Raw genomic sequence first — 26,131 nt, forward strand, 5'->3', positions numbered from 1 at the left:
AAGCACGGAATTTTTTCCACCTCTGCATCAAACTTGGCCTCCCAAAACAAAAAAGACTCAAGCATGTTAGGTGTGGTCAAATATAGGCTACATGACAACCATGGCTACTATATCCTTTCAGAGAGAGAATAACTGCAAGTACAGCAATATTGCGTAATGCATGAAGTAAGCTGAAGGTGCAGCATGAAACCAGCTCATGCCCCCTTCTTCGAAATGACCTCGTCTTCTTTTTCACCTTCTTTTCCTGTTTGTGTGTTTCCAAGTTTGTGTGTTTCCTGTTTTCCAAGTTTGTGTGTGTGTTTCCAAATTTTAGCTTTAAATCCTTTTCTGAGTATTTAGAGAGCGTGCTCAGCAGTGCTTCCAAAAAGATAGAAAGCGCACAGGAGAGATTGTTGAGGTCACTGAGCTGGTCACCATTTTCTCAAGACCGAATGGGAATCAGGCAGAGTAAAAATGCTAGGCACGGTTGTGAAGGCAGTGGAAAAAAAAAAAAGGAAAAATGAGAAATAGAAATTCACAGATTTTGACTGTTTCATCAACAATGAAATAAGGCTGAAACATTCTCAAAGGAAATTGGGATAGACAATGACTGTGTTAATGCCTTGCTGTCTCTACTTGAACTACCTGGAGGGCTATCTTCACTTGCTAATTTGATTTTATTTCTGTCGTGGTTTCGATGTGTGTGTGCATGTGTGTGTGTGCTGCACGCTCGCACTCAACAGATTACGAATCCGGTCGATCCAAATTTTGGGGTGATACGAATGTGCATAATTTCGAATGTTCCCAACATTCTCCCGCGCCACTACGGTAGACATGAAAGCGCGAACTATGAACTCAGCGCTGAGCACTTCGCACTGCCCAGCAGTGCAGCTGTGCTTCCTGCAAATCGCCGATGTCGCAATAGCCAGTCACTCATATGCACCGTATGAAGCTCACGGAAAAGTATGACCAAGCCCATACATCGCTGACGTCGCTGTAGTCAGTCGAACTGTTAGCGCCGCAAGTGGTGAGCTGTGGCCAAAAAGATCTGCATGAATGTGACCCCGTAAGATTTGTGTCATCAAGGTTCTACTGTATTTATACTGCTCGGGATCTGCTTGCAACAAAGCATGCCCCCTTTCTAGCCTGACACATGAGAGCGACAAAGAATTCTGGAAACGACTATAGTTTCGTTTTAGCGCACGTCATTCGCTGGCAATTTCCACATACGACAGTACTGCTGTCAGGGAGCAGTGGCAGGCCAGAAAAACAGACCTCGGATGCGGTTGCGATTCAGACATCCCCAGAGCGACAAAGCGGGGCCTTGTATGTTATTGCACGGCGAGAACCAAGTGGCTCCCGCTGAACCATCTTTCATAATCCTGTTCCCATTAAAGTGCAGGAAAACCTGATAAAAGCCGTACACATATTTCTAATACACTCTGCAGAACACAGCGCGCCACGAGGCCACATTGCTGTGCGTCTATGGCTCGGCGTTGCTTTTTACAAACCAATATGCGCTCCGGATGGGCATAGCTGACAGCCCAGCCCTGACAACAGACTGAAGACAATCGACCCTGCATTTTGCGAGCGAAAGACTTAAGCTGCATTGTGCATTAAACTGCCTCCCTCTTCACCCTTTCACAGACAATGAGGTCCTCGGTCTGTGGTCACAGCAGTCTACTGCCCTCAAGGCCTATACAAGGAACTATACAAGGAACAGCTGACACTAAGTGACGGTGTGTGACAGATTTCCTCGCCCCCTTCACTTTTGCCTTTTTTATCGTGTCATTAATCTTCCGCAGCCCAGGGTCGCCAACTTAAAGCTATCTGGTTAACACCTGTGCCTTCCCTCCTTTTTTTTTTTTCATCTATTAACTATTGATGTGCTCCTGTTAGGCCTTTAGCCACAGTGAACAGAACACCACAGGACAGAACAGTGCAGCCCGGTAGTTAGCCACCATGCAAATCAGATCACTGACGTATCGCGTCACACTTCTTTCAAATTTTCTTTCCAGATTTAAGGGGTGCTGAGCACTATTTTAGTGAGGCTCAGACACTTTGCTGAGCAAAGCTCACCCTGGCCAGTTTGTCCGGGAGCAGCTCCTCGTCCCGCAGGCCGTCCACTTCACCTGCGTCTTGCTGCTGCTGGGCCTGCTGCGCCTGCTGGGCCTGGCGCGACTTCTGCTTCTCCTGCGCCAATGTCTGCTTCTCCTTCTCCTGCTCGGCCCGCCGACGGGCCTTGCGCTGCTTGCTCTTGAGCTTCTTCAGCTCCCCAGGCGCCATGTTGGCTGCAGAGGGGAAAGAAAATAGCGGTCAATCACCACACATCAATGCAGTCAAAATATTAGCAAACACTCATAGCGTTCGCTCGCATGGCCCCTGTGAGACGAATAAACGAAGCAGTTCGAACTTGACCAACTAAGCCTTTGTTTCGCGGTCAGAAGCCAAACCTCCATCCAACTATGCCCTAGCCACTGGAAAGGGTCCAAATTTCTCTCACCTGCACGTTATTTATTTGTTTTTCCCTGAATTTTGTCTAGCTTTTTTGTTTGTTCGTAATACGTTTACTGTACCTGTTATTATCCTTGTTCTCACATGTCGCCTGATATTGTAAAATTTTCAAATTGCAGTTCCAATACCGCCTTTTCACTCATATGGTTCTATATGTGTATACTCCCTACTACTACCCCAACCCCCTACACACACACACACACACACACACACACGCGCGCGCGCGCGCGCACGCACGCACGCACGCACGCACGCACGCGCACACACACACACACACACACACACACACACACACACACACACACACACACACACACACACACACACACACACACACACACACACACACACACACACACACACACACACAATGTGGTCGTTTTTTTCGCCCCATCCTGCAACAGCCTTGCACACGAGGCTAGCTGTATGTACAAATTAAATAAAATAAAAAATAGGAAAAAAAACGCAGGAGTCGCAGCCGAGTAAGTTGCACGGTAGGGCAGTCACAGGGCAGTCACGGTCATGCAGCGCGTGGCTCCCTAAAAATACCGCTTGCGACAGCCCAGCCTTCCATGGGATTTTTTTGTGCGGTTAACAGAAAAGCGCACACAAAACATAGACGCCGTCCTTGGCGGCGCCTTCGTCACCCCGTACACTGCTGCTAAGGCAAGCGGGCCGGCCATTCATGTCCTCTCTTTATTTGCACAGCCCGCTCGTATCACTGTCCCTTCCGCCATCGCCGCAAACGCCCAGACACTCGGCAGGCTTTTCCCAGTGAGCGCGGCTGCGTTAAACGTTCATCACTCGCGCTGGCCACATGTTGGATTGCCTCCTTTTCCGCCTCAAGCGTTCATCTCGTGCGGGTAGCCTAATCTCGCGCTCACCGACCGGCAGCGCCAATCAGTAAAAGAGTAAAGAAAGTGGGGGGGGGAGGGTTTGCGATGAATAAGCAGTGCCTCCCGGCCTTAGCCTCGTTTTCGTTTTGACGCACCGCGGGCAGTGGTAGCAGGACCGATGAACGCGGCCGTCATGAGCGTTTCCTGATGGTCCGCCCGATAAGGTTCCCGCACTAATGGGCAGCCCTCCCCGGCGAAACAATTGAGAGATCACCGGCGGCGGCCGCCGGGGGAGAGAAGAGGGCAAGGGTCGCCGTTATTGCGCATAGCGGGAACAATTTAGCGCGGACCCCCTTTTAGTTTGTTTTCCCCCACTGCGCAAGCGACAATAGATTATCGCAAAGTTTGTCTCTCGGTAAACAAATGAAATTGAACGAAAAACGGTGGGATTGCATCGGAGTCGCGCTAACTTGCGGTCTCGATCGTTCTCCTGCCAATGACAGACGTAAGCAAGCGCGGCCCTCAACCGCAGCCGCAAAGTGGACGGGCAATCTGCGCAGCAAAAAACGGTCCCGCAAGAAGAAAGCCGTGATGTTTACCGAAGAAAAGAAAGATTAAAGTCGTCTGCGCAGGCAGTACGCGTACGAAAACTCGACGCGCAAGGGAGCAGCAAAAAGGATGGGCGCTTCATACTTCGTACTCCACTGCTGGCAAACATCGCACACGCCACGAATAAGAGCTCAGAGCCACTGCGCGCATGATTGCTGGCGAAGTTAGAGCTATGCAAACAAGGCGGCAGCAACACTGACTGATTCGACTTTAGCGCGACCGCAAACGGGGGCAATCACGAAACAGTTACGCTTCACGCGCGGCCAAGTAAACAAGGAACTTGAAGTTAATCGCCGCGGAGGTTGCTACGACAGGCCCGCACCGTAGAAGGGACCTTCAAACGAAGTCACAGAATGCGCCCGAACAAGCTGGACAAGGAGGTGGCTGAACTCGTTGCCACAAATGCTTCAAAGTTGAATTGAGGGGGGTGTAGCTAAGCTTGCCAAAGGTTTCACCTCAGTGTGTTCATGCTAGCTATCCATTGCGATTCGGAAAGAAATTCTATTACTGCGGCCAAGTACGCAGAACTAACGTTCAAGTAGTCGAAAATAAACAGGTCACGGCTAATTTCCAACGAGATTTATTGGCGCACACACAGCAGGATGGGTAATCGTGGCTAGACCCTCACAACCTTAAAAAACCGGCAGGCGCCAGTGCAGCGCGCATACATATGAGCTTTATCAATCGCTGCTGCCTGGACAACAGAGCCCAAACGGTGTCAAAAACTGTCCGCACCACATGATCAGCAGGCGCGTACTACACCGAGCGCTCCTCGGATGCTGGAAAAGCGTTGTACTCCCCCCCCCCCCCCTTCCCCTCGGTGTGTGTGTGTGTGTGTGTGTGTGTGTGTGTGTGTGTGTGTGTGTGTGTGTGTGTGTGTGTGTGTGTGTGTGTGTGTGTGTGTGTGTGTGTGTGTGTGTGTGTGTGTGTGTGTGTGTGTGTGTGTGTGTGTGTGTGTGTGTGTGTGTGTGTGTGTGTGTGTGTGTGTGTGTGTGTGTGTGTGTGTGTGTGTGTGTGTGTGTGTGTGCACACACATATTCTTTCACTCGCACCTGCAGTTTCATTCTACGGTAAACAAAAAAATGCCAAAACAATCCGCAACCGTGCGAATCCTCGCACAATACGACTCACAACGGTGCGTGCAATAATGAAACGCCAGCGGCTCTTAGCCCATCATCTTCCCCAGACCCCAGTCGCGACGCGGCGGCACTGCTTCGCTGCGCCGAGAAGCAGGAAGGCACCTGTCGCAAGCGCGAATCTGTCATCGCGCCGGACGGCGTCGTCGTACGGCGGCCAGTCGTGCAGTCGTGCGCACCGGCGGCATGGAGCCTTTCCCACAGGTAGCGCGAGGCGTCCTCCAAGCCAAGGCCACCGCCACGTAGGACACGATGTGGACGGAGAAAGAGTCCCAAACAATTAAGCAACGGCAGAGAGAGAGGCCGCCGCCGGGGTCACATTTACGGGTCGCCCGGTGCTCCGCTGTCCCCAGCGCGTGCATGCGAAATCGAGAAAGGTGGCAGAGAGGGGATGCATTCGGACACTACCAGACGCTGACGACCAGCAATAATCCTCCGTGACCTAACTACGAGGGGAAGGCAGCGGCGGTTCGGAAAATGGAGATTCGAAAGACGGCGAGACTCGTATACGAGCGCGCAGCGTTTGACAACCGGTCCAGGTGTCCGCAATGCGCCGCTCGCGTGTTCCTGTCAACGTTGTTGGTAGTCAAGGGACAGTGAAGTGAGCTGATAGCCGGTGCGCTGCAGTCCGGGCGAAAGAATACGGCGCGCGCAGCACGAGAGCCCGCTCACTTGCTGCTCCCGTGTGCTGAATTCCTTCGGCTGAGGCACACGACGCGTATTAGCTACCACACTGCGAGTAGCGGGCAGGAAGCAAGGACGCCCGGCAGAGCAGCGGAAAGAGCCGCAGACTTTCTGACCCAGCGCGAACCGAACGTGAAATGTTTTGTCCCGCACGCTACTATTCCGCTTATTCTATTAGACCGCGCATAAAACTTGGCATCGCACCATGAAAGGAAAAATAAACAAAAAATAAACTCCGCCTAGCAGGGCGGCGGCTTGTTTCAGTAAACGTAAGCCGATCGGTATCAATCACCGCCTGCAATTCGCGCCTCTCCTTTACCAATGCAATCAGTGCACGCACAGATGTCTGAATGGCAGAGATCATGTGAGGAGGTGCAACATTCTACCTATCACAGATACTCGTCCATCCTCGAGCCTTACGCTCGAGGCGCCCTGAGACACACGGCCCACTAAGATCACGGAGAACACACATAACGGACGACAGTCAACTGCCTGCAATAACAAACTTGGACGCGATAGCTTTTGTACGATGGCGGAGACAAAGAGGGTGAAATGTCTGCAATCAAGCAAACACCCTTCTGCCTCTCTGTCTACTTCAGGCAATGAAATAACCTGTACATGCGTTCTATTCTCTCTGTCTAACCACGGAAGACGATCGTCGAAAGTCGTAAAGCTGTCTAAAAATAGACGCCACTTTAAATCACGCCAATGCGGCCCTTCCATTTCGAACAAAGATTGCCTGTCACCGCACGTCCCTTTGCGCGTGCCGTAACCTCTACTCCGAAACCCTTCCTTTCCGGTCGTCATGTAAACAGCGAAAGAAAAAAAAACAATAAAATAAAATAAATCAACTTCTCGGTCCCCCGGATACGTACACACCGACGGAAAAGTCAACGCGTCCCGCTGGGCGCGCGCGACGCCGTTTCGGGAACTCCGTCGTGCGGCATGAAACGAACGGGCTGGAGGTTACGTAAGGGCGCCGACATCCGCCTCCAGTTACTGCTGCCATTCCCATACCTTCCCAGTGACGAGGCACCGGCCCCCGGGTGCAATTTTTTCCCTAGACGGCCCGTCACATTCGCGCGTCTGTGCTGCAAATCTGCACTTCCGTGATCTTTCCTCCAAGTCTCTCTTACTGACGAATTAAGAAGAGAAAAAAGCAGGCAACGAAAGCTAATCGTGGTTGGAGGCGCGCGATAAGGCGTGTAAATCTAACTACGACTCTTAAATGCGACAGCAAAATGAGTGCCATCGAGGCAAAAATTGCCCAACGTCGGCGCTTACCCACCAACCGCGGCAAATGGAGCAGCCAGAACGACTCAATAAAAATAGCCAAGGATGGATCGACACAAGCCAATAAAGGAAGAGGTAACGAACAGCAGCGGATCGAGAACAGATAGAGGATCGGGACAGAGTGGCAAGGAAAAGAATGCTGCTACCGTATTTCCCCGCATCAATCCAACTCACTGACAATCATCTCTATGTATTTTAAAACACCGCGGACCAGAGAAAATCCTTTTTTTTCTTCTTTTTTTTTTCGCGTGCTTCCCTTTCGTATAACCCCTGGCAAAAATCGCTGAACGTTGTTCACACGAAAGCGCCAAGCCAGGAGTAAACGAAGCCGCTCGCAGGCATGTCCGAGCTCTTCTACAGAGGGCGTCTCCCCCTGATAACTATACCAGGAAAGCGCACCCAACGCCACATAAATCCCTTAATATGTCGGAAGACAACATCCATAGTCGAGTACAAACGAGCACATACCAAGCACCAGCCAAGTTTCACCAGTGGTACCCTACACTACTCTCCTCGTAGTGTCCGCGCTGTGGAAGTAGTTCACCACATGGTGTGGGCATGTCCATTCAATCGCATAGAGTCAACCCCGTTCTGAGCCCCTCGTGGGAGGCTACTCTGCTTAGCAACGACCCTCGACGCCGCCATGGCCGGTGCAGACCAGCGACAACCAGAGGACTAACAGACTAAGCGGTCTACCTACACGCGCTAGGAATATTCTTTAAATAAATGCTTTAATTCACTCAGTCGGCCCCCGACAAGTGTGCACGCATCGTCACCCCACGCACGCTGCAACAGACCGTTCGCTTCAAATTACGAAGCCCCTGCACAGCTAGCCATCGCCGCACAAGGCGAGAGTTCGCCAGCGCTCGCCATTGTTTTCACTATTGCTTGCCGACCAAAGGAAAGGGGGGCCAAAAGGTCCGCCAATGAAACGATCGATTTTTCAAGGGGGGGGGGGGGGGGGAAGAAAAAAAAAACGGGGCCGCTTCTTCGGCGCTCTCTCTATAAAACCCCCCACCGCGGCGGGCTTATTTCGTAATGCGCGCGCAACACTCTGCGAGGGGCACGGCACCGCTAAAAGCACATGCCGCAATAGCCGCACGGCGACCTGTGGCCGGCCTTCGGCCCCTCGGACGCTGCGCAAAACTGAGACGGCGGCGGTGGCGCCGGCCACGGCGACTTTCCGCAGTTCGACCTAGCAGAGCAGCAGTGCCGACCTCGGAGAAGCGTCAGCACATACGCGTTTAATATAAAAAAAAAAACCGATGCGCCTCTTAAGTAGCTACCTAACGCACGCACAGAGAGAGACTGACTCGAACTGCCATTTATCCCTGCTGGTTTCCTCCATCGGCGAGCCATTTCTTCAGCGAAGGGTTAGGTCTCTCATCTCGTCTTATTCTTGGCCTTCGCCCTCCGCTTTTGTTTGCAAAAGGCGAAGGACGAACTAACTTCAAGGCTGACCACGAACCACCAGTATAACAGCCTTCGCTATTAAAACGAAAAAAAAAACGATAAAACGCTGCGCGCGTCAGGTAGCCGGCCAATGAACGATGGCATAACAACAGAGGAGATGACCATTTCGTGGTTATAGGAATCCCGCGGTCCTGCCAGCTGCATCGTATCGCGGGTACGCAGTAACCATCCGCAGACGCAATTGCAGTTTCCGATTGATGGGAACACGGAAGAGGCACGCGGCACGCGGAGTGGGTGCGCGACGCGCTCAGAGATAGGACGCGCAAGCAAGGGCCGACGACGTGCAGTGTCAACTTTAAAAAAAAAAAAAAAAAAAAAAAAAGAATAGCAGCGGACGAATAATACAAACAAGTAAGCGGGATTTCGAAATGACGGCCATTCAGTGCGCGCGAGCACGCGCGGGCGCTCGTCGTCGCCACCTGCGGGAATTTCAAGCATGCCTGCATCCAAACAAACAAGCATGCACACAAACAGTAAATAGCCGCAGTGTCCAATCAAGCGGCGCCTCAACAAAATCGGGACGGAACAAAGATTGCCCAAGCAGCGTGACACGAGCGAGAACAAAAACAAAAAAAGAGGGGGGGGGGGGGGGGAAACGAACACAAACGCAAGACGCGCTTCATTTTGGACAGATCACAAGCGTGTGTTTACACAACACCGCCGCAGCGCAGCCTCGTGGAATGAAGGCCAGCCAGCCGCCAGAGACATCAGTGGCCTGCGTGAGGACGAAAAGTCAGAGAGAGAGAGAAAAAAAAAAAAAAGGACGATGGACAGAATAACGAGAGAGGTGAAAGCCAATAAGGACGGCTAGGTAGGAAAGCCAAATGTCGAGGAATTCCGCGTCGTTCGTCGGGTTTCGGAAGGCTGCAGGAAGAGAGTGCGCGTGCCAGCAGGTCGTTGTCATCGTCGTCACTGCCCCGTTGAGAAGAGGACAACGAGGCGGGCGGAACTCTCTCGTGCCCGACACAAAGGTCCGCGGAGCACAGCAAAGAAAGGCGATGGAAACTGCGTCCGCGGCGGAGAAGAAGATCGAGGCTAATAGCGGTTTCGGAGAGCTCCTCTTCCCTCGTGCCGGAAACGTGCTGATGAAGGCAACTAAAAAAAAAAAAAAAAAGGGGGGGGGGGGGGGCGAGGGGGGGGGGATGCCACGAATACCGAGGCGACCGTCCGGCACACACAACCGACAGATACACCAAAGCCGCAAACTTTCACCGACTGCGTCCTCTTGAGGACTGCAGCCGATGACCGGCAAAAGGAAGGGCCCCCAGCGTACTCTCTCTCCCTCTGGCAACGGGTCATCATGACCGCCGGCTTCGCGACAGAACGGAGACGGGGACTGTCGGAAGCACAAGCAGGGCATCGTTCGCCACCGCGACCAAACACACTGCAGCGCGATCCTGCTACTCGAAAGATGACCGAACATCTCCACCACACCTTCCTCTTCACCTTCAGCCTTTTGCGGGCAAAGAGCACGTCTTGCATGGCTGACTCGACAAAAGCGATCGACAAGCGATGCGGTGGCACCAATCGCAAAGAATGCGGGCACGCGAGCCACGCGTACGACAGAGACGTTCCCTCCCCCTTCAACTTTCTCTACCTCGGCCGCGATATATGGAACGCGTCGTCCGTCGGCTAAATGACCGGTCCACGCATCAGTTTCCCTCTCTTTCGCAGTAGGATGATAACGGATCGAGCCAGCGCGAGTTCGCCTCGTAGTTAACCGCGCACAGCTGTTGTCCCCATCAGGCCGAAAGAACAAGCAGGATCGATCTCCTCCGGTCGTCATCGGTCGCATATGCCACCCAGCCTGGCCTTGTACGGGCAACCGCGTCGATGCTTACGAATCACGCGTGTGAGGCCAGTAGCCTAAGGGCTACCGGTACTGAAAGTGAAGGTGCGCAGGAAGATCGCGAAGAACCGCGAAACATGAGAACATTTTGCAAATAGCGCGCAACAGCGCTGAGAACCATTGCCCACTAACCCGGGCAACTAGTCTCATAGAAAGAGATTCGAGCATCATTGAGGTATCGCGATTAGGATGGATAGCAAATAAAATGGTTAAGAAATAAACAACTATGACTGGTGTGCAAAATAATTAGCATTTCTCTTTCCTCTTTTTCAATTTTTTCCTCTGTCCTGTTTTCTCTTCACAATTTCCCCAATTTTATCGCGTTATGCTTATGTCAGAAGTGCATTCGAACCACGGCCTTCGAGGACTCAAGGCGTTGTTTACGATCACCATTATCATATCACAAACTATCAGCCTCATCTCATTACCCAGGATTAGCCTTCTCTTTTTGCTTGTCCTTGTGCGTTGGGATTTCTTTGTGTTTGAATATTTTTATTACGATTCATTTACGTTGTTCCGTTTGGGTTCTGGCTCCATAGAAGCTCCATAGAGTCCCTGGTCAGGGAAAAATAAAATTCAGCCGATTTAGCTAAAACGACCAAATGAAAAGCGCATTCGCAAGCACGTCGCTTTTCATTTCGCTTTCTGTTCCGAGGCTAGGGTTTCGAGGTCAGGCGCCAGGCAAAGATCGGCGAAATCGGTGACGGCAGACCTGAGCGGTAGCGCACTTCAAATCTCTAGGACAGCCTTATGCCCCTTAAGAAGACAACATAATAGCAGTGCATTCCGGATTCACTGAGCACGGATTGAAGTTGATGAATACGACGAGATTCCACGGACAGCGAGAAACTGCAGCAATTAACCCCGAGGGGTGTTCGGCTGCGACGATAGCATAGTGCTCGCGTGTCACAGAAGCTGATCTGCTCGCGCATCCACGGGCTCGAACCGCAGGCTCGGCGCCCTGTTGGGTCATGTTTAATTTCTTCCTAAGGGTCTCGCTGGCTTCAAACAAACACGCAAACGCTCATCGCCGGACTCAGACCCCACTGCTAACGCACTAAAAAGAAAGCAAATGCCAAAGAGGGGCGGCGATGCTCCCCCGTTACTACGAGCACATGGATGCGGAAAAACTGAAACCTGCCACAGTTCAATTTCGTATTTATACGATTCGTTTCGAACATAACGAAAACGCTTTCGAGCGACGATCCATCGCGCTCGGCCGAGAAATCACTCCTAACCCACGGCGACAACGCCATATGGTCGAGCTCCGTTCGCGCGTCCCGCTTTTCCAGAAATGATCGCCAAATGTGTCCAGACCGAGGGAAAGAGTACCGAAGAATCGCCGGCGTCTCTCCTTGCACTACTACAACTCTCGTTCCCGCGTGCTTTCGTCGCTCGTTTCGCCCGGAAACAGTGGAGCCTCCGCTGGAGCCTCGAAGACACAAAACGCCCAGCTCCACTCGCGGAAGGGGTCAAGATTCCGACAGAGGCGCAATGGGCTCTCGCGTGCGCCGCCCAACTGCTCGGGAGTGTGACGCGATATATTCGCCACAAATCAATCTCGCGCCGTCGCCCTAAATGTGGCTAGCGCGTGCGCAGGAACGCAACGGCGAATCTCGGTCTCGCGGCCGAATGCCGACGGAAGGAACGCCCGCCGATCACCGAGGCCCCTCGAGTTTCCGCCGCTGCTGGCAAGCACGACGAAGGAAGGAAGACCACGGCCATCGATGAAGGCGTAATGGCGCGATTTTGAATCAAAGCGCGGTCACGGTGCAAGCCTGGCGGTCCCCAGCTAGCCTCGGCTCGACCTCACATTCACTACCCGGTGGAGAACCCAGGCTGAGAGACAGTGCGAGCTGCTGCAGGTCAGCGCGTCTCACGAGCGCGCCCAACGACTCTTTGGAACTCTCCGACCGCACGTCGGTCAACAACTGTTCCTCTTCGCAAAAAAGAAGAAGCATGTCCTTTCCGAGAGCCGGAAATCCGAAGCCGGACGAATAACGACGCCACGCGCGTTTCCTGGCACCGGTCAGTGCGTGCCGTCCGGCTGACCCGCTACTCCGTGAAAGGTGCGCGCTTCAGTCGAGTTCGCCCTTAGTTCGCCCCAGTCAGCATCACCGGTGTGCGCGCACAATAACTGGAGGGAAAGGAAGGCGAGAGTGAAGCAGAGTCCGGCGCTGGTGCTGCGCTTGTCGGCTCCAAGAGATGCGCTCACGACGGCCCCGGGCAACACAGTCACCTTCACAGCATTCCCCGCGAGATTCACCGGGGAGACGAAACACGCAGATCGGCGGAACCGGCTGGCGTCGTGCAGCAGCAGCAGCAAAAACAAAGCGACCTGAAAGGGGGTCGTCAGAATGAACGCAAGATCGTGCCTCAATTCCGAAAACCAGGAGGGACAGGCGTGCAACGAGAATAGTGACGGGGGCGTTGCTGCGGAGGTTACCCGTCACGCATGGCGGCTATGGGGACGAGCAGCGCGAGTGAGGGGGAAATCAATTCGCGGCTTCACGGCACGCTCATCACGCGCACGTGACAACCGTTGGCGCGGCGATGCCCCTTCGGCCACGGGGCGTTGGTGGCGCGGGAGAAATCTTCTCAATGCGCGATGCGAGCACCGAAAGACTAGCCATTTACACCTAAGCGAAAAAACGCGGCACTAGCTTTGTCTTTTTCCTTAACTCGCTCCGTGAGGCAGAGTTCGAACATATTCTACTCTCGTTCTTGAAATTTGTGGTCTGCTGTAGCCATTTATTTATGCGAAGCTCACGTTGGATTTAAGGTATATACACTCGGAACAATTGACCAACGTGTGGGAAACGGACGGCGAAGAACAGCCAGCGACGCGGCGCGCACCTTTTACGCCTGTCAGCAGTCTCGCGCGTATCGCACTCAGCAAGATAAAACTGCATGATTTGAGAAAGAGAGCGAAGTCGACCCGACCTTAAGTTCGAGACTGGAGAAAGTAGACTAGCAGGGGCGCCCCACCTGAGGGCGCCTAAAACGCAACACAACTCGGACCTAAGTTTCCAAGAGAGACGTGGTGGCGTGTGGTCGGTGGACTTCTGAAGTGGCCTGGCCAAGGGTTAACGGATTCATACGCCCAGAAATGGCGGCACTAGCAACGCGGATCACTCAACTCTGAGCCTCCTACGTTCCTTTCTACACGAGGAAACGTCAGGAACGGACAGAGAAATAAAAAGAAAAGGAGGGGGGGGGGGGTAGAAAGAAATGCGAGATCAGCGTACGGCTGACAGCAGTGCACTATAGCAACAACGCTGCGGTCGCTCTTCAAGGCGCCGCCTAGCGTACCAACGCCGACACTACCGTTGCAAAAGCGCCCTTGCTGCAGCGGCCGCCAGCCGAGGGCTACAATTAGGGAGGTGGCGGTCGGAAACAACGGTAACCCGCTACGGACTGACCGGCCGAACAGAGAGAGCTTGCTCGTGACCGGAAAGGGCGACCAGAGGACGCGCATACCGCCACCTGGCCCGGCCGTACTGCTGCTCCTTCGACGAGGTCGGCTGCAGTCACGAAAGGTCACTCCGGGACTACCCCCCTCTTCCGATAGTGGCCATCCTCCCACGCCACAGTTGTTCCCGCTCAGACTGGCCCGCAGACCCCGTTCGCCGCACTCTCTCATTCCCCTTCCCTTTCATGCCGACGGGGGGAAAGTACATACACCAGTTCGCGCCGGCGCGCAATGCAGAGAACACGTGGAGTAGTAGTACACTACGAGGCTCCGGCGGGCGCCTCCTCTCACACCCCGCGGTGGCGAGCAACGTGCGATTCGTGTAAAGATCTCGGAGAAAGAAAGAGAGAGAGAGAGTAAGCTCGCAGAGAACAATCTCTCATCGGCACGGGGCATCGTTGCGCAACGCTCGGCGCGACGCGTACCAACGTTTTTGCGCGTACAGCGTCCAGAATCACCCATTCCACGCGCGGACCCCCCTCCGCTCTCATCCAACAGAGGGGAGGACCGAGATGAAAAGCGAAGATACCGAGAGTAAAACACGAAGGCGAGCGCGAGAAAAGACAAGGCGAGAGAGAGCCTTCAACGCGTCCGCAAGCGCCGCACACGGCGCGTGATCGATGAAGAACGATGAACGTCGCGCGCATCAATACCACGTCGGCGCGGTCGCCAGTCGAGCACGCGCGCCGCGTGTGTGGCTGCCCAGACCAATGGAGTCGTGTAAGGGGATGTAATTATTATCTAATAAATGTGTTTCACCCCCACCCCAAGCAACCTCTCCTTTAGTAATAAATGCTTTCCACCACCACCCCCGACGTCTCCTCACGACGTCTCCTCGAACCTCACGACGCCCGACGGAGTTTGGGCAAACGACGGAATATGCCGTTAAGGGCAGAGATGGGGCGTCGAGCATTCGAAAAAGAAGAGCCGCACAAACAGCTCAAAACGATTCGACAGTTAGCGACACAACTGCGCAATTACGTACCAGACTTAATGTGTTATGTATAGGAAGGGAGTTTGACGCGCGGCGCTATGCCAAAAGAGCCCAGCGAATGAAAAAGGTCTACCAAATATAAATGAACGTCCTACCGCGGTTCAAGCAAGCCTTACTTTTTTCTTTTTTTTTTTCCCCATGAGCCCGAGAACACTAACCAGGAATGAATGCATGCTCTAGGACTGAGTCAAGGTAGCTTTACAACGCCATGAGGTAATTATACCATGATTCACCAAAAGGGGGGCGTGTATCGCAGCAAGGTCAAGGCGCTCTTAATAGTGGACTGGACGGTGTTAGGCTACAAATTACTGAAGCGCTGCAAGGGTATTAGGTTACCAGCGCGGTGCACTTAGTATCGATAGTTTAGCACGCACAATGGCACCTTATGAAAATGGTGAACGCGAAATTCCGCCCAGTTATCGCCCGAATACAACATACGAGGAACTGATAACGAAGAACACTTATTGGAACCTTTCGGCAGAGCTGCAGAGAGAGAGAATAATCCGGCAAAATGAGCACAGAAATGCAATGATCGACAGAAGAAAACAAAAGAGGTGGCAACAATGAGCATGCTGCCTCGACAAACGCCAAAAACCACACTCAAGGTGGCGCCCTCACGCGGCAGTGCAGGGAGCGCCATTCTGCTCCGCACCCGTGTAATACTCTGTGTTCTTCATGAGCACTGCACGGCACACGTCCAATGAATCAGATTTTCACGCCTGAGGCTGGTTCGACAGTTAAGTGCCGAGATAAGCAGCACGCACGTACGCCTACTGCGAACGCATTAGCCCCATATGCACAAAAGACCGCAAATGGGGGAGAAAGTTGGACTGAATAACAAGCAGGAGCCTAGCATGATCAGAAATTCCGACCCAGGCTTGAGTAAAAGAAATAGGGGGCAAAAAAAGGGACGCCAGCATTGCGCAGCGCCTCGGGTCTTCCACCACAGCGCATGGCGGTCACGTATCACAGCTAGAGTCTACCTTGTGCGGCGGCTGTGCGAAGCACCGCGGGGATCACAAGGCACGCTGTGTGATTCATCGCTCGCTCGTGTACGGACATCCACGACGCATTGCTTTGCGCGACAAAAGCACGCGCATTAGTCACTTTTAGTGGACCGTCTCTACCATGCGCGTCGCACAGCCGCTCAGCGGTCGGCTCACATGCGGCGCAGCGGGGGTCGTAAGGCGACTGCCCCAAACTTTTTCCGATTTTCAGTACAGTGAACTGGACCATGTACAAGCTGACTGCAGTTTTCCCGCTAATTAAGATGGCTGTACTATGTATGACGGGCGTTACGACTAGCTTGCGAATTAATTTCGGGGCCCCTGCGCCTCAGCGCACCCATCGCGGGCGCTAAAGCAATTAAATACTGGCGAATACCTGCTCAGGATTTGTGAAGTCGCAGAAGAAAAAAAAATAAATAAAACGCTAATCGTCGGCGCTCGAAAATACAGTGCTGCCCCAGATCCGACCATTTCAACTCGTGCTTTAAATGGAAGGGCTACTGAGGAGTGCGTATTGTTGCCCGTGATGTCAGCGTTTACGTCACTTCCAAATAATACACATGGACATGCCACCCTACCCACACACACACGCGCGCGAGCGCGTTGAAAAGATTATCCGCAAATTCATAGAAAAACCGGCGTGCTCCGACTCTGGTTATGAAGAGCTAGCGAGCGTTGCTGAAGCGCAACGTGAAAACTCCACGTCTCTCTCTCTGTGTGCGTGTGTGTGTGAGAGAGAGAATCTTTTAAACGAAAACAATTTATGAACGTCTGTCGGGGTATTAAGCTTCCTCTCATCGAACGGAGTTCTGATGGTCAATGAAGACAGCGGGGCACAGTTTATTCAAAAGGCCGCAAGCGTCCTTGCAGCACGCGATAGGGGCGAGAGAAAGAAAAGAAAAAGGGGAGGGGGGGATTACGACATATCTAATTTTCAGAAAGCCCCAATACCAGCACGCGATGCGACCTTAAGCGACTGCGCCGAAGCTACTATAGGTGAGAGCGCACCCCTGCAGTTCATGCATTTGCTCTATTCAGAACGTTAGAGGAGGACAGGTTTGGAAATGCGTCAGTCGGACAGGAAAAGCTGAGACGGGGGAGGACGCCGAAAAAAAACAAAAAAAACACTACGAGAGTCGCGCGCAATTAAGGAGGTGACACTGAATAAATTCGATCAGGGAACTGAAATTTCGAAACAGCCCGAGCGACCGCACGTCCATCTATCGGCGCTCTCAGATTTATAGCGGTGCTCACTCGCTCTAAACTACAATCTCGACAACCGCAAAGGATGATGGAGTGCCGCATAATCTGAACGACGCACGCGTAACTGGCGCAGAAGCGTGCCGCTTTGACAAAGGAGCGCTGAGGAGGCACGAGAAGCGACGCGCACGCGACTGACCCATAACGCTGCCCACAGAGGGTTAAAAATAAACAAAAAAAAAAAAAAAAACGCGCGGGGGTTTTAGGAAGCCCGAAACACGGCGCCGCGAACAATAACACAACGCGGAGCAACTGTTGCGCGCGTTTCTTTCCAAAGCCAAGGGGCAGAAAAGGAGGGAGGCAAGAATGGAACAGAAGACCGCGCGGCAGAGAAAGAAGCAGAGCACTCCGGCCGAACGCTTTGCAGGCGCCGCACCGGGCTATCCGGCCAGCCACGCTAAGACAAAGTGCGCGCCCCGGTGCGAGGAGAGAAAAAAGTGAAACAAGTCAGGGGAAGCGCAGAACCGGACGAAGGAGACGCGAATTTCGCCCCGAGGGTCGCGCGCAGAAGCACGAACTCTCAATTCATCCCCGAGACAGCAGATCCCCGAGACAGCAGCGTCGGATAAAACATCGGCGTTTCTTCCGAGCGGTGCACGGCAGGTCAGGCCGAGACGATGCCACTGGAAGAAAGGGCCTCCAACGCGGAGTAGTAGTTTTTGCTCGCCAGTTGCTGGCCCGCGCGGGGAAGGTGGACAACAGGCCAGGACGAGTGACAGCTCAGACAGAGAGAGAGCGCGCCGGGATCGAGGATAAAGTAAAAAGAAAACGGAGCGAGTCCACACAGAGGTCGCGCACAGCAGGAGGAGGAGACGTAAGAGCACGGCACAGAAAAGAGGCGACTTCACCTCGCGAACCCCGGAGGAGAGCAGGAGCCAAGGACGGCGAACACCGTCGCCGCCGCGAGCCTAAGTGCCGGCCCTCTACTACTTCGGAAAGCACCACTTAGCAGGAGCTCCTTCCATGGCGGCCGTCATTGATTTACCTCGCCCCACCTCTTCACTATCCAGAGAGGGCGGCGTTCGAACCTTGCGCAACGACGCAGTGCCGATGGTTCGGAAATGCACGAAGCTAGATCGAAGTCGGGCGCGAGACTGCTGCGGGTACCGAGCACAACGAAGGCGGGCGAAAGCTCAGTCCACGCTGCGAGTTTTCGGGCTTCGTTCGGTAATGCAGTCCACAAGTGACAGTGCGACGTCACTCATTCGTCTACGTCGTGCGACGTCATTCGGCTACTTTCCCCATCAAGCACCGCGTTGTCGCATAGTGAACTTTAAAAGAACATCCGAGTGCCTCCCTCAACCCAGGCAGGCCTGCTTACAGCCAAAGGCGCAACGCACTCAGATTAAGGGCCCGTTCGGCACAAATCCAATTTTGAGAAGAACACCAATAGTAGGGTAACACGCCGCCCGCACACCGCTTCCTGAAGGTCACCCGATGTGCATCGCCAAGGTAGCGTCCGGCGCTGCCAAGCTCGCTTGTGCGTCCGTCACGCGCGACGATGCGCTCGCCGTGAGCCGGCCCCGTCACCGGCTCACGACAGCCTCCCTACTGCGATGTCGCGAGCAGCGCGTGGCCAATGTGCCTTCAGAGTTGCAAAGTTCCCAACCTTGTCCAGGCTGCTGAACGTCGCTACGCCTGATGGCACCGTGAAGAAGGGAAAAGGCAGCTTACTCCGCGATAATTCGAAACGGTGGAAACAACCTGCGTCAAGGCCTCGCTGTGGCTAGTCTCAAGGTTTTTAATCCGAAATGTGGCAGTCGGCCGTACGACCAGGGGAAAAATGGCGAGCCGACGTCGTCCTCTTCAAAACCAATATCTACAGCAACTGCATCGCATGAATACACAACACTACGTCATCAGCCCGGATATATCGAACAAACATATCGTCGCGCAGTATATCGAAATACACTTTCACCAGTAGTTCGATATAGCAAACTGCGCAGCCTTGGACACCTGTTGGCAGCGCTAAAGCTATGAAACCGTGTGACACGGTTTGACGCGGCGCGCTTAGGGGTGGCCTTCGACCTCCGTACCTCTGAAACCATAGCGTGTTTCAGCTGCTTCGCGGTGAAGCCCCTGGAAAAATGATGACTGTACTTGAATTCTAATGAGTGATTATTCTATTTATAATTGCATGGCAGCAGGTTTAGACATCTTGCAATAGGCACTGGCTAGCTGCGAATAATTTCTGCAAGAAGCGCGTCACTACATCGTGGGTGAGATGTACAATTGCTTCGATACTCCGTATCACAAGCTGCTTCTAGCGCTACGAAAATTGAGGGTGACCTGAGCCAACCAGTATGACACGCACTACACGATTCCGTTCCCACGCGCCTGCCGACCAAGGTGTAAGAATGAGGTAGGACAGTGAGTGAAAAAAAAAAAAAAAAAAAAAAAACGATTATTTTCCGATATTGGGATTCCATGTTGTGGGATGGGGACACAATCGCGTTGTCAACGTCAATCTGATCGGCGCAGATGACCTTTACATCTCGTGGTGCCCCAAACTACCTCGTGAGGCGGGGTATATGTTATACGCAAGCTTACCTACTGCCATTTGTTAAATATCGAATTTTGAGTATAGCAAACCTTTTCGCAACGTCCTAGTCTGATGTAGCCATGCTCAACTGCCTACGTCATCGCCCGCACACTACTCGAGCGGAAGGACCTATTGAAAACAAAGTTCTTGGCTTGCTTCGGTCAGTGCCTCCGATATCAATGGGCACTAACACACCTCACGCCATGGGCGTGAATAATGCAGGCCCTTGGGGCATCTCCATTAACGAAGCGCTACCCCCGCTACGTATGACCTGTATGAGAACCACGTATGAGAACACACGTATGAGAACACACGTATGAGAACACACGTATGAGAGCCGCGTAGTACCGTTTCCTGTTTTAAAGCTGGTTCGCGTAAAAAGTACTATGCGGTCAGTACAGCATAGTACTGCAAACCTCCGAGTGCTGCTCCCGCTAACGGGGCGCACGTGTTTGCGTGCTTTTAGTTTCGTTTGTTTGTTTTCCCTGACGGCAGTTCTTAGTAGCATGAACTAACAGGCCAAATAAAACACAGCGCGTGTCGATGCGGCCATGCATATGCAAGGAAAACAGGGTGGCGGGGTGCTAACGACCGGGCTCACACGCCGCACGATGGGGCACGTCTTCAGGCGGCGGCACGAAGACGCGTCAAAGCAATGCGGAGTTCCTTTTCCTCACGAAATGCGGCCCTGATTACCACCGGACGACGCCATAGAACGTCCACGCAACCAGAACTCGCAGAGATTCCTGGCCACTTGAGCAGGCACGCACGAGACCCCTCGTGCGCGACTTTTGCTCCAGTATACCTAGGAGCGCCTTCTTCCGCGCGACTGGTTCGCCATTGTGCCAAGTAGAGGTTCATACAACCAGACCGGCGAAGTCTACACGGGGAGCGGAAGAGAGAGAGAGCACGACCCGCGGCGAGCACCCCGGAAGGAGCAGCACATATCCCCATCACTTTTTTTTTTTTTTCCTTTCACTTCGAGCACGTCGAGTTCAGAGATGAACGGGTCACACGAGGCACGAGCAGTGCGTTAATCACGCCGCCACAACCACAGCTACTTACGTCTTCGGCCATCGGCTATTAACGGCGCTGAGAGGTAGTGCATGGCGATGGCGAAATCGGGTACGAGAGAACTGGCGTACTATGTCGTGTGCGGGAAAGAACGGAAGAGCGGAAACAAAAAAAGGCGACTGTCAGCGTGACGTCACGATCGAATGAGCGAGGCCCGCGCACTATACGACGTAACACGATAGGCGTTGGCTGCCATCAAATTGGCCTCGTAGGGGACGGACGCAAGCGAATCTGAAACGTCGAGTGGCGTTCGCAGCTCATGCAGGCAAGCACGAGACGACTCACCGTTTTTAGCCGAGATGAGGAAGCGCGCCATTACGGGTCGAACGCTCGGACGCATTGTTCCACGGCTGGCAAAGCTAGCCGTCGTGCGCAGATTAGTGCTGGCGGACAAACATAGCGGCATTAATTTGATTGCTGTTAGCGCCAAAGAATGTGGAGGAAGCGTTATAGTACGTTCGAAAGGAATAAAGCCCCATAGAAGGCAAGCTAGCGAGTCGAAAAAGATCGCCCCAATAACGGTGCAAGCGTATTTAAGATGCGCACGATGCGCGCCGGACGGGGCACCAACTTCCGCAAGCGAGAGGGCACGGACAGAACGACACCATGGAAGCTCCTTGCGTATAGGCTTCCGTGCAGCTGGGGCTCTAGGTCAGAGAGCTAGGTACTGAACATTTATGGCCCGCTAGCCCCTAAGATTTCAGCCTGTGTTCCGGTAGCACCGTGCAGGTAACGTGCCGGTCTCTCCCGCTGGCCCCTAATATTTCAGCCTGTGTTCCGGTAGCACCGTGCAGGTAACGTACCGGTCTCTCCCGCTGGCCCCTAAGATTTCACCCGGTGTTCCGGTGGCACCGTGCAGATAACGTACCGGTCTCTCTTTCAGCCTGTGTTCCGGTAGCACCGTGCAGGTAACGTACCGGTCTCTCCCGCTGGCCCCTAAGATTTCAGCCTGTGTTCCGGTAGCCCCGTGCAGGTAACGTACCGGTCTCTCTCCCGCTGGCCAGGTAACGTACCGGTCTCTCTCCCGCTGGCCCCTAAGATTTCAGCCTGTGTTCCGGTAGCACCGCGCAGGTAACGTATCGGTCTCTCTCCCAACCGTATACCCCATGCCCACGGACTTCTACTGTAGTGGCGACGTACTGGTGTACTACCGGTTAACCGCGCGCCCCCTGCGTAAGCACATTGTGGAAGGGGTGGGGCAAGGTGTGCCCAGCTTGCGTGCGTATGAGGAGTCCGGTAAACCTGTGTACGTCTACACTAGGAAGTCTTCATTATGCTGCCGTTTCTATAGGTCGTTCGTTGTTCGTGGTTGACACCAATCGGCCCCGCATCGTGTCTTGGTTTGAGTACAATTGCCAAAAACATATGCATTACACAGAAAGCCAGAAGTAATAGGTCCTGGGCGCCGTCCCCGGCTGTTTGGTCATAGTTTAAATACAGTTAAGGCCGGCACAAAAGGTGCGTTGCCCTCACCTTTCGTGCACTCATTTCATGCTAATAAACTGCGGGAAAAGAAAATTGGCCCCCTTACAGGTGCAGCGAGCTTTCTCTCATAGCCATAGAATAGCTGGTACCAGAAATGCAAAGTATGAAATAAAAGCATGCAGTTTATTTACAAGATCACTTATTCTCCAGCTGAGCAGACAGTACGTTTTCTCATTTTCTAATCACCCTTGACGGAGATCTAAAACGAATCAGTAGATTACTCCACTCTTGCATGCGAAAGAAGAGTAGCGTTTCAATTTGATCGTACTCCTACATAATCATCTTCTACCTTCAGAACTGACCCGTCGCCTAAGCAATAAGGCAGCATTGTGATTGAGTATGCTTATACAATGCAAGAGAAAGATGCAGTGGTGTGGCAACATGGCAGTCTCCCAAGGAATAATAAAGAAAAAAAGACGTGGAACGAGGTACCTCCTGAACCATTAACTGCAACCAGCAACACTAGTTCGTCGCCGCCTGTGAGCCAGTTAAACGTACGATTACCTTTGCCTCAAATGGGAACGAGGCACCCGTCGAGTCGCAAATCTGTCACGGAAGCTGGGATGAGCTTCCGGTCAGCATTCTCGTCCCCGCAGAACTATACGCTTTTCTGCAGGTCACAGCACAGCCCCACGCAATAAAGACACACGCTTTCCCCTTCCCGAACGGCGACCAGAGTGTTGAAAGACCAGCTGATAACAACAAACCTGCTTCGAGAACGGATGTTGAACGGAGCTATAGGTCCAAATCCGACAGGCTCTCCGCGTCACGAGCAGTTAAAGAAAGCGGCTCGCAACGCCGCATAAACAAGAAAAACGCAAACCTTCTGGTTAAGAAGGCAGAAAAAAAAAACAATAAAACAACCAAAGCTGCTGCTTCAGAAAGGGCGCACGCGCATCGTTTCGGGGTCTACCCGGAAATGCGTCATTTTCGCACGCCGGCCGCTCTATACAGCCGCACTTTCTCCTCCCTGCTCGGACGGCGGGTTATGAAACTCCATTTACTCGTTACTCTTGTTTATTCTTCCTATCCCCCCCCCTCCCCTCCCCCTTTTCGCACATGCGCTAGTCGTTCGCCCCCTTAGCTGGCCGGAGCGTGCGCACGCGGTCTGGCAATCAGCATTCATTTGCACGCGCAGTGCGGACTGACCGCCGTAATAGGGGGAGGCGGACAGCCACGACCTAAGTCCGCGCCAAGGGGAGGGGGGCTTCCCCTACGGCCTCCCTCCTTTCTCTCGGCGTCCGCTTAACGAAGAGCCCGCGCACCACTGCTCGAGACGCTTTCCTCCTGCTCTTCTTCAAACTTCCCGTAACGCGTGGCGTAAGAGATGACCCCGGCGGAGGAGGAAAGGAGTTAATGAACTGCACAGAACAAGCGCGCAGGATAACGGAAGCGGGTTGCGCAAGCGTGAAATCAAGTGAATGGGCGGAGGCTCCTTCAAAGAGCGTCGGGATCAGCCCAGCCTGTCTCGTAGCTAGCCGAATAAACGCGCTCGGTGCAACGATGGAAAGGGTTTGGAGCAGCAAAGCCGAACTAGCGCGGACGCATATGCCGGCCAAGAGAGGTGACCACTATACGCACGCGCAGTGGCAGGGATGCGCTCCTACTTCACCCCTCGGCGCAACGAATCGGAAAATGTCATGCGTGTCTGCTCGGTTCTGCTAAAACCAGAGCTGCGACATCGCATAGCCCAACAGGAACACGCCACATAGGGAACAAACAACATTTACAAGTAGACTGCTGCCCAACATCCCGGCAAAATCGCGGAGTTCGCGAAAGCAATCGGCGGTTGCCCTCGCCATAGGTACTACCCGAGCCACAACCACCTTTAGCGCCTCTAAATCCGCCGTACGGAACTTCGCTCGCGGTCGGATCTCTACCCCAGCCTTCCGGTTCCTCGCCTCCCTCCCCCCACCCGAACACCCTATTCAATTAATATGGGTACCCGCTCACACGGGTCACCCAGGCAATGAAGCAGCTCACTCTTTTGCTCGAGGATACGTCAGCCGAGCAGGGATTGCCACTGCCTGGGGAGATGCTCGGGAGCGCATGGTATCCTACCACGAAATCTCTCTCCATTACCGTGATCAACGAACCGACTACCCTCCTCCTCATAAATCTATGACTAAGCTACAACAGGTGACGTGGCGCCAGCTTCAGTCCCGTACATTCCCATCCCCTGTTTTCTTAGCTTTAATCCATCCAGGACTGTTCTCGCCGCAGTGTACCCTGTGTGGGGCACCTAAAGCTGTTTTTGAAAACATTATGATCAAATGCTCGGAATTCCACCCTCCAGCCACTTGGCAACTCTCCGACCTCGAGCGATGGGAGGCTGCGGTGTCCAGCTCTGACCCGGCCATTCAAAAGCGGCTGAAGGACTGGGCTTTGGGTGTCGCTGGGAAGCACCAGCTTCCGGCCACAACACGCAGCCAAGAGCCGACCCGTCATTAGCATGTAATCACTTAAGGCTCCCTATAAAGTTTTTCACCGCCACCAAAGCAATCGCTCGGAAAGCAAATGACATACTCTTTGTCGTAATAATGCCTTCTGCCAGACTAGCATGGAAATTTGTAGCTCGAAGTGGCATCAAATATGGAGGGGCTCAGACAACCCACGCTAGCACGTGCCTTCCGGCAGCCATTTACGTCACTTCTGCTCCGTGCTAAGAAGCCTAGGCGTAAACGCCGCTAGTCACTCCGTACTCAATCATAATTGAGACTTTATAAATACTACTTTCAGGAAAACTGGTGGGATATTGTCAGGAAAACGCAGGCCGCCCATTGCAATGTCAAAACAGTCAGCAGTTACTGAAGCGGATGTTCCTCTTGACTCTACCCTTCCTCTGCTATATATAACCCCCTCCTCATTACGATCTGGAAATATCAGAACGACCAGCTAGCGCTGTGATCACTACGATGGATTTGGTAGCACGGCTATTACTCACTGAACCGGAATGCAAACATTTGGTTCATCCGACCGATCCGACCGACCCCAGAGAAGTGAGTGACGTCACAAGCATGGCGCAACGAGGAATATGCAAACCAGGATCGGGCACACGCCGATGACTTCGAGATTCCGCCATATCTCGCAGAAGTGATCCAGCGACGCACCGCCGTTCACCCCCATCAATGGACGGTCGAGACTCGAGAGTAAGCGGCATAAACGCACACACATGGAGCGCGTCAAACGTCCTCGCGTCCTGCGCCGCAGCGGCACCAGTGTTCTAATGAAGCCTCGACGCGCGCCCCTCACGAACCTAGCCGCGGCCAAAGGCACACATACCTACCTACTCTAGCGGCCACCCCGCGAAAAATACTCGATTACTTCCCTACGAACGACGATGAATGACGTGAGAGTAAGTAGGACCCCGGTTTCTCTCGCCGCTACCGAATCTGCCGAAAGGACGAGGACAACGCGGCACCATCTTGAAATTCCGTCACCGCTGACGTCCACTGCGAGACAGACAGAGATAAAAAAGAAAAACGAAAACAAAAAACGAAAAGCGAAACGATGAGAACGTGACGGCGTCCTCTCGATGGAGGGACCGCCGTCACCCCGTTACCGCACCAGGCGTCCTCGGACGAGGACGACACCAATGATGCGACGGGTCGCGCGACTTCTCCACGCGTGGTGCGAGTACGCGGTATACAAGAGGCTGCGCAACAGTCGGAGAAAGGGGAACGAAACGTAGTATCTGTGCCTCCGGGGCGAAGACCCCCCCGCTTCGGCGCTTTTCTTTGCACTGCAACTTCGTCTCCGCCAGGACGTTTCCTGCCTCCATTCAGCACAGCGGTGTCACAGAGCACCGGCGCTTCCACGCAACCATCGGGCGACGAACCCGCACCGTGTGTATTACAGCTTGTGGGAATCGAAGCGCACGCTAGTTCGCATCAAATCAGTTACGCGAGATCGATTAACCGCGCG

General features: G+C 53.4%; 1 protein-coding gene across 1 annotated transcript in view; it reads right to left on the minus strand.

Moving 5' to 3' along the window:
- The window catches only part of Naa15-16 (N-alpha-acetyltransferase 15/16), a 120,518-nt gene that overhangs the window by 21,738 nt on the left and 72,649 nt on the right, over positions 1-26,131 (minus strand). Inside the window, exon 17 of the mRNA XM_084601615.1 lies at positions 2,059-2,270. Within this exon, the coding sequence (XP_084457741.1) occupies positions 2,059-2,270 (212 nt within the window). The remainder of the gene's footprint in view (positions 1-2,058; positions 2,271-26,131) is intronic.

Source organism: Amblyomma maculatum, chromosome 4, assembly GCF_055883805.1.
Source record: "Amblyomma maculatum isolate TAMU_Amacu chromosome 4, ASM5588380v1, whole genome shotgun sequence".
Classification (NCBI taxonomy): Eukaryota; Metazoa; Arthropoda; class Arachnida; order Ixodida; family Ixodidae; genus Amblyomma; species Amblyomma maculatum.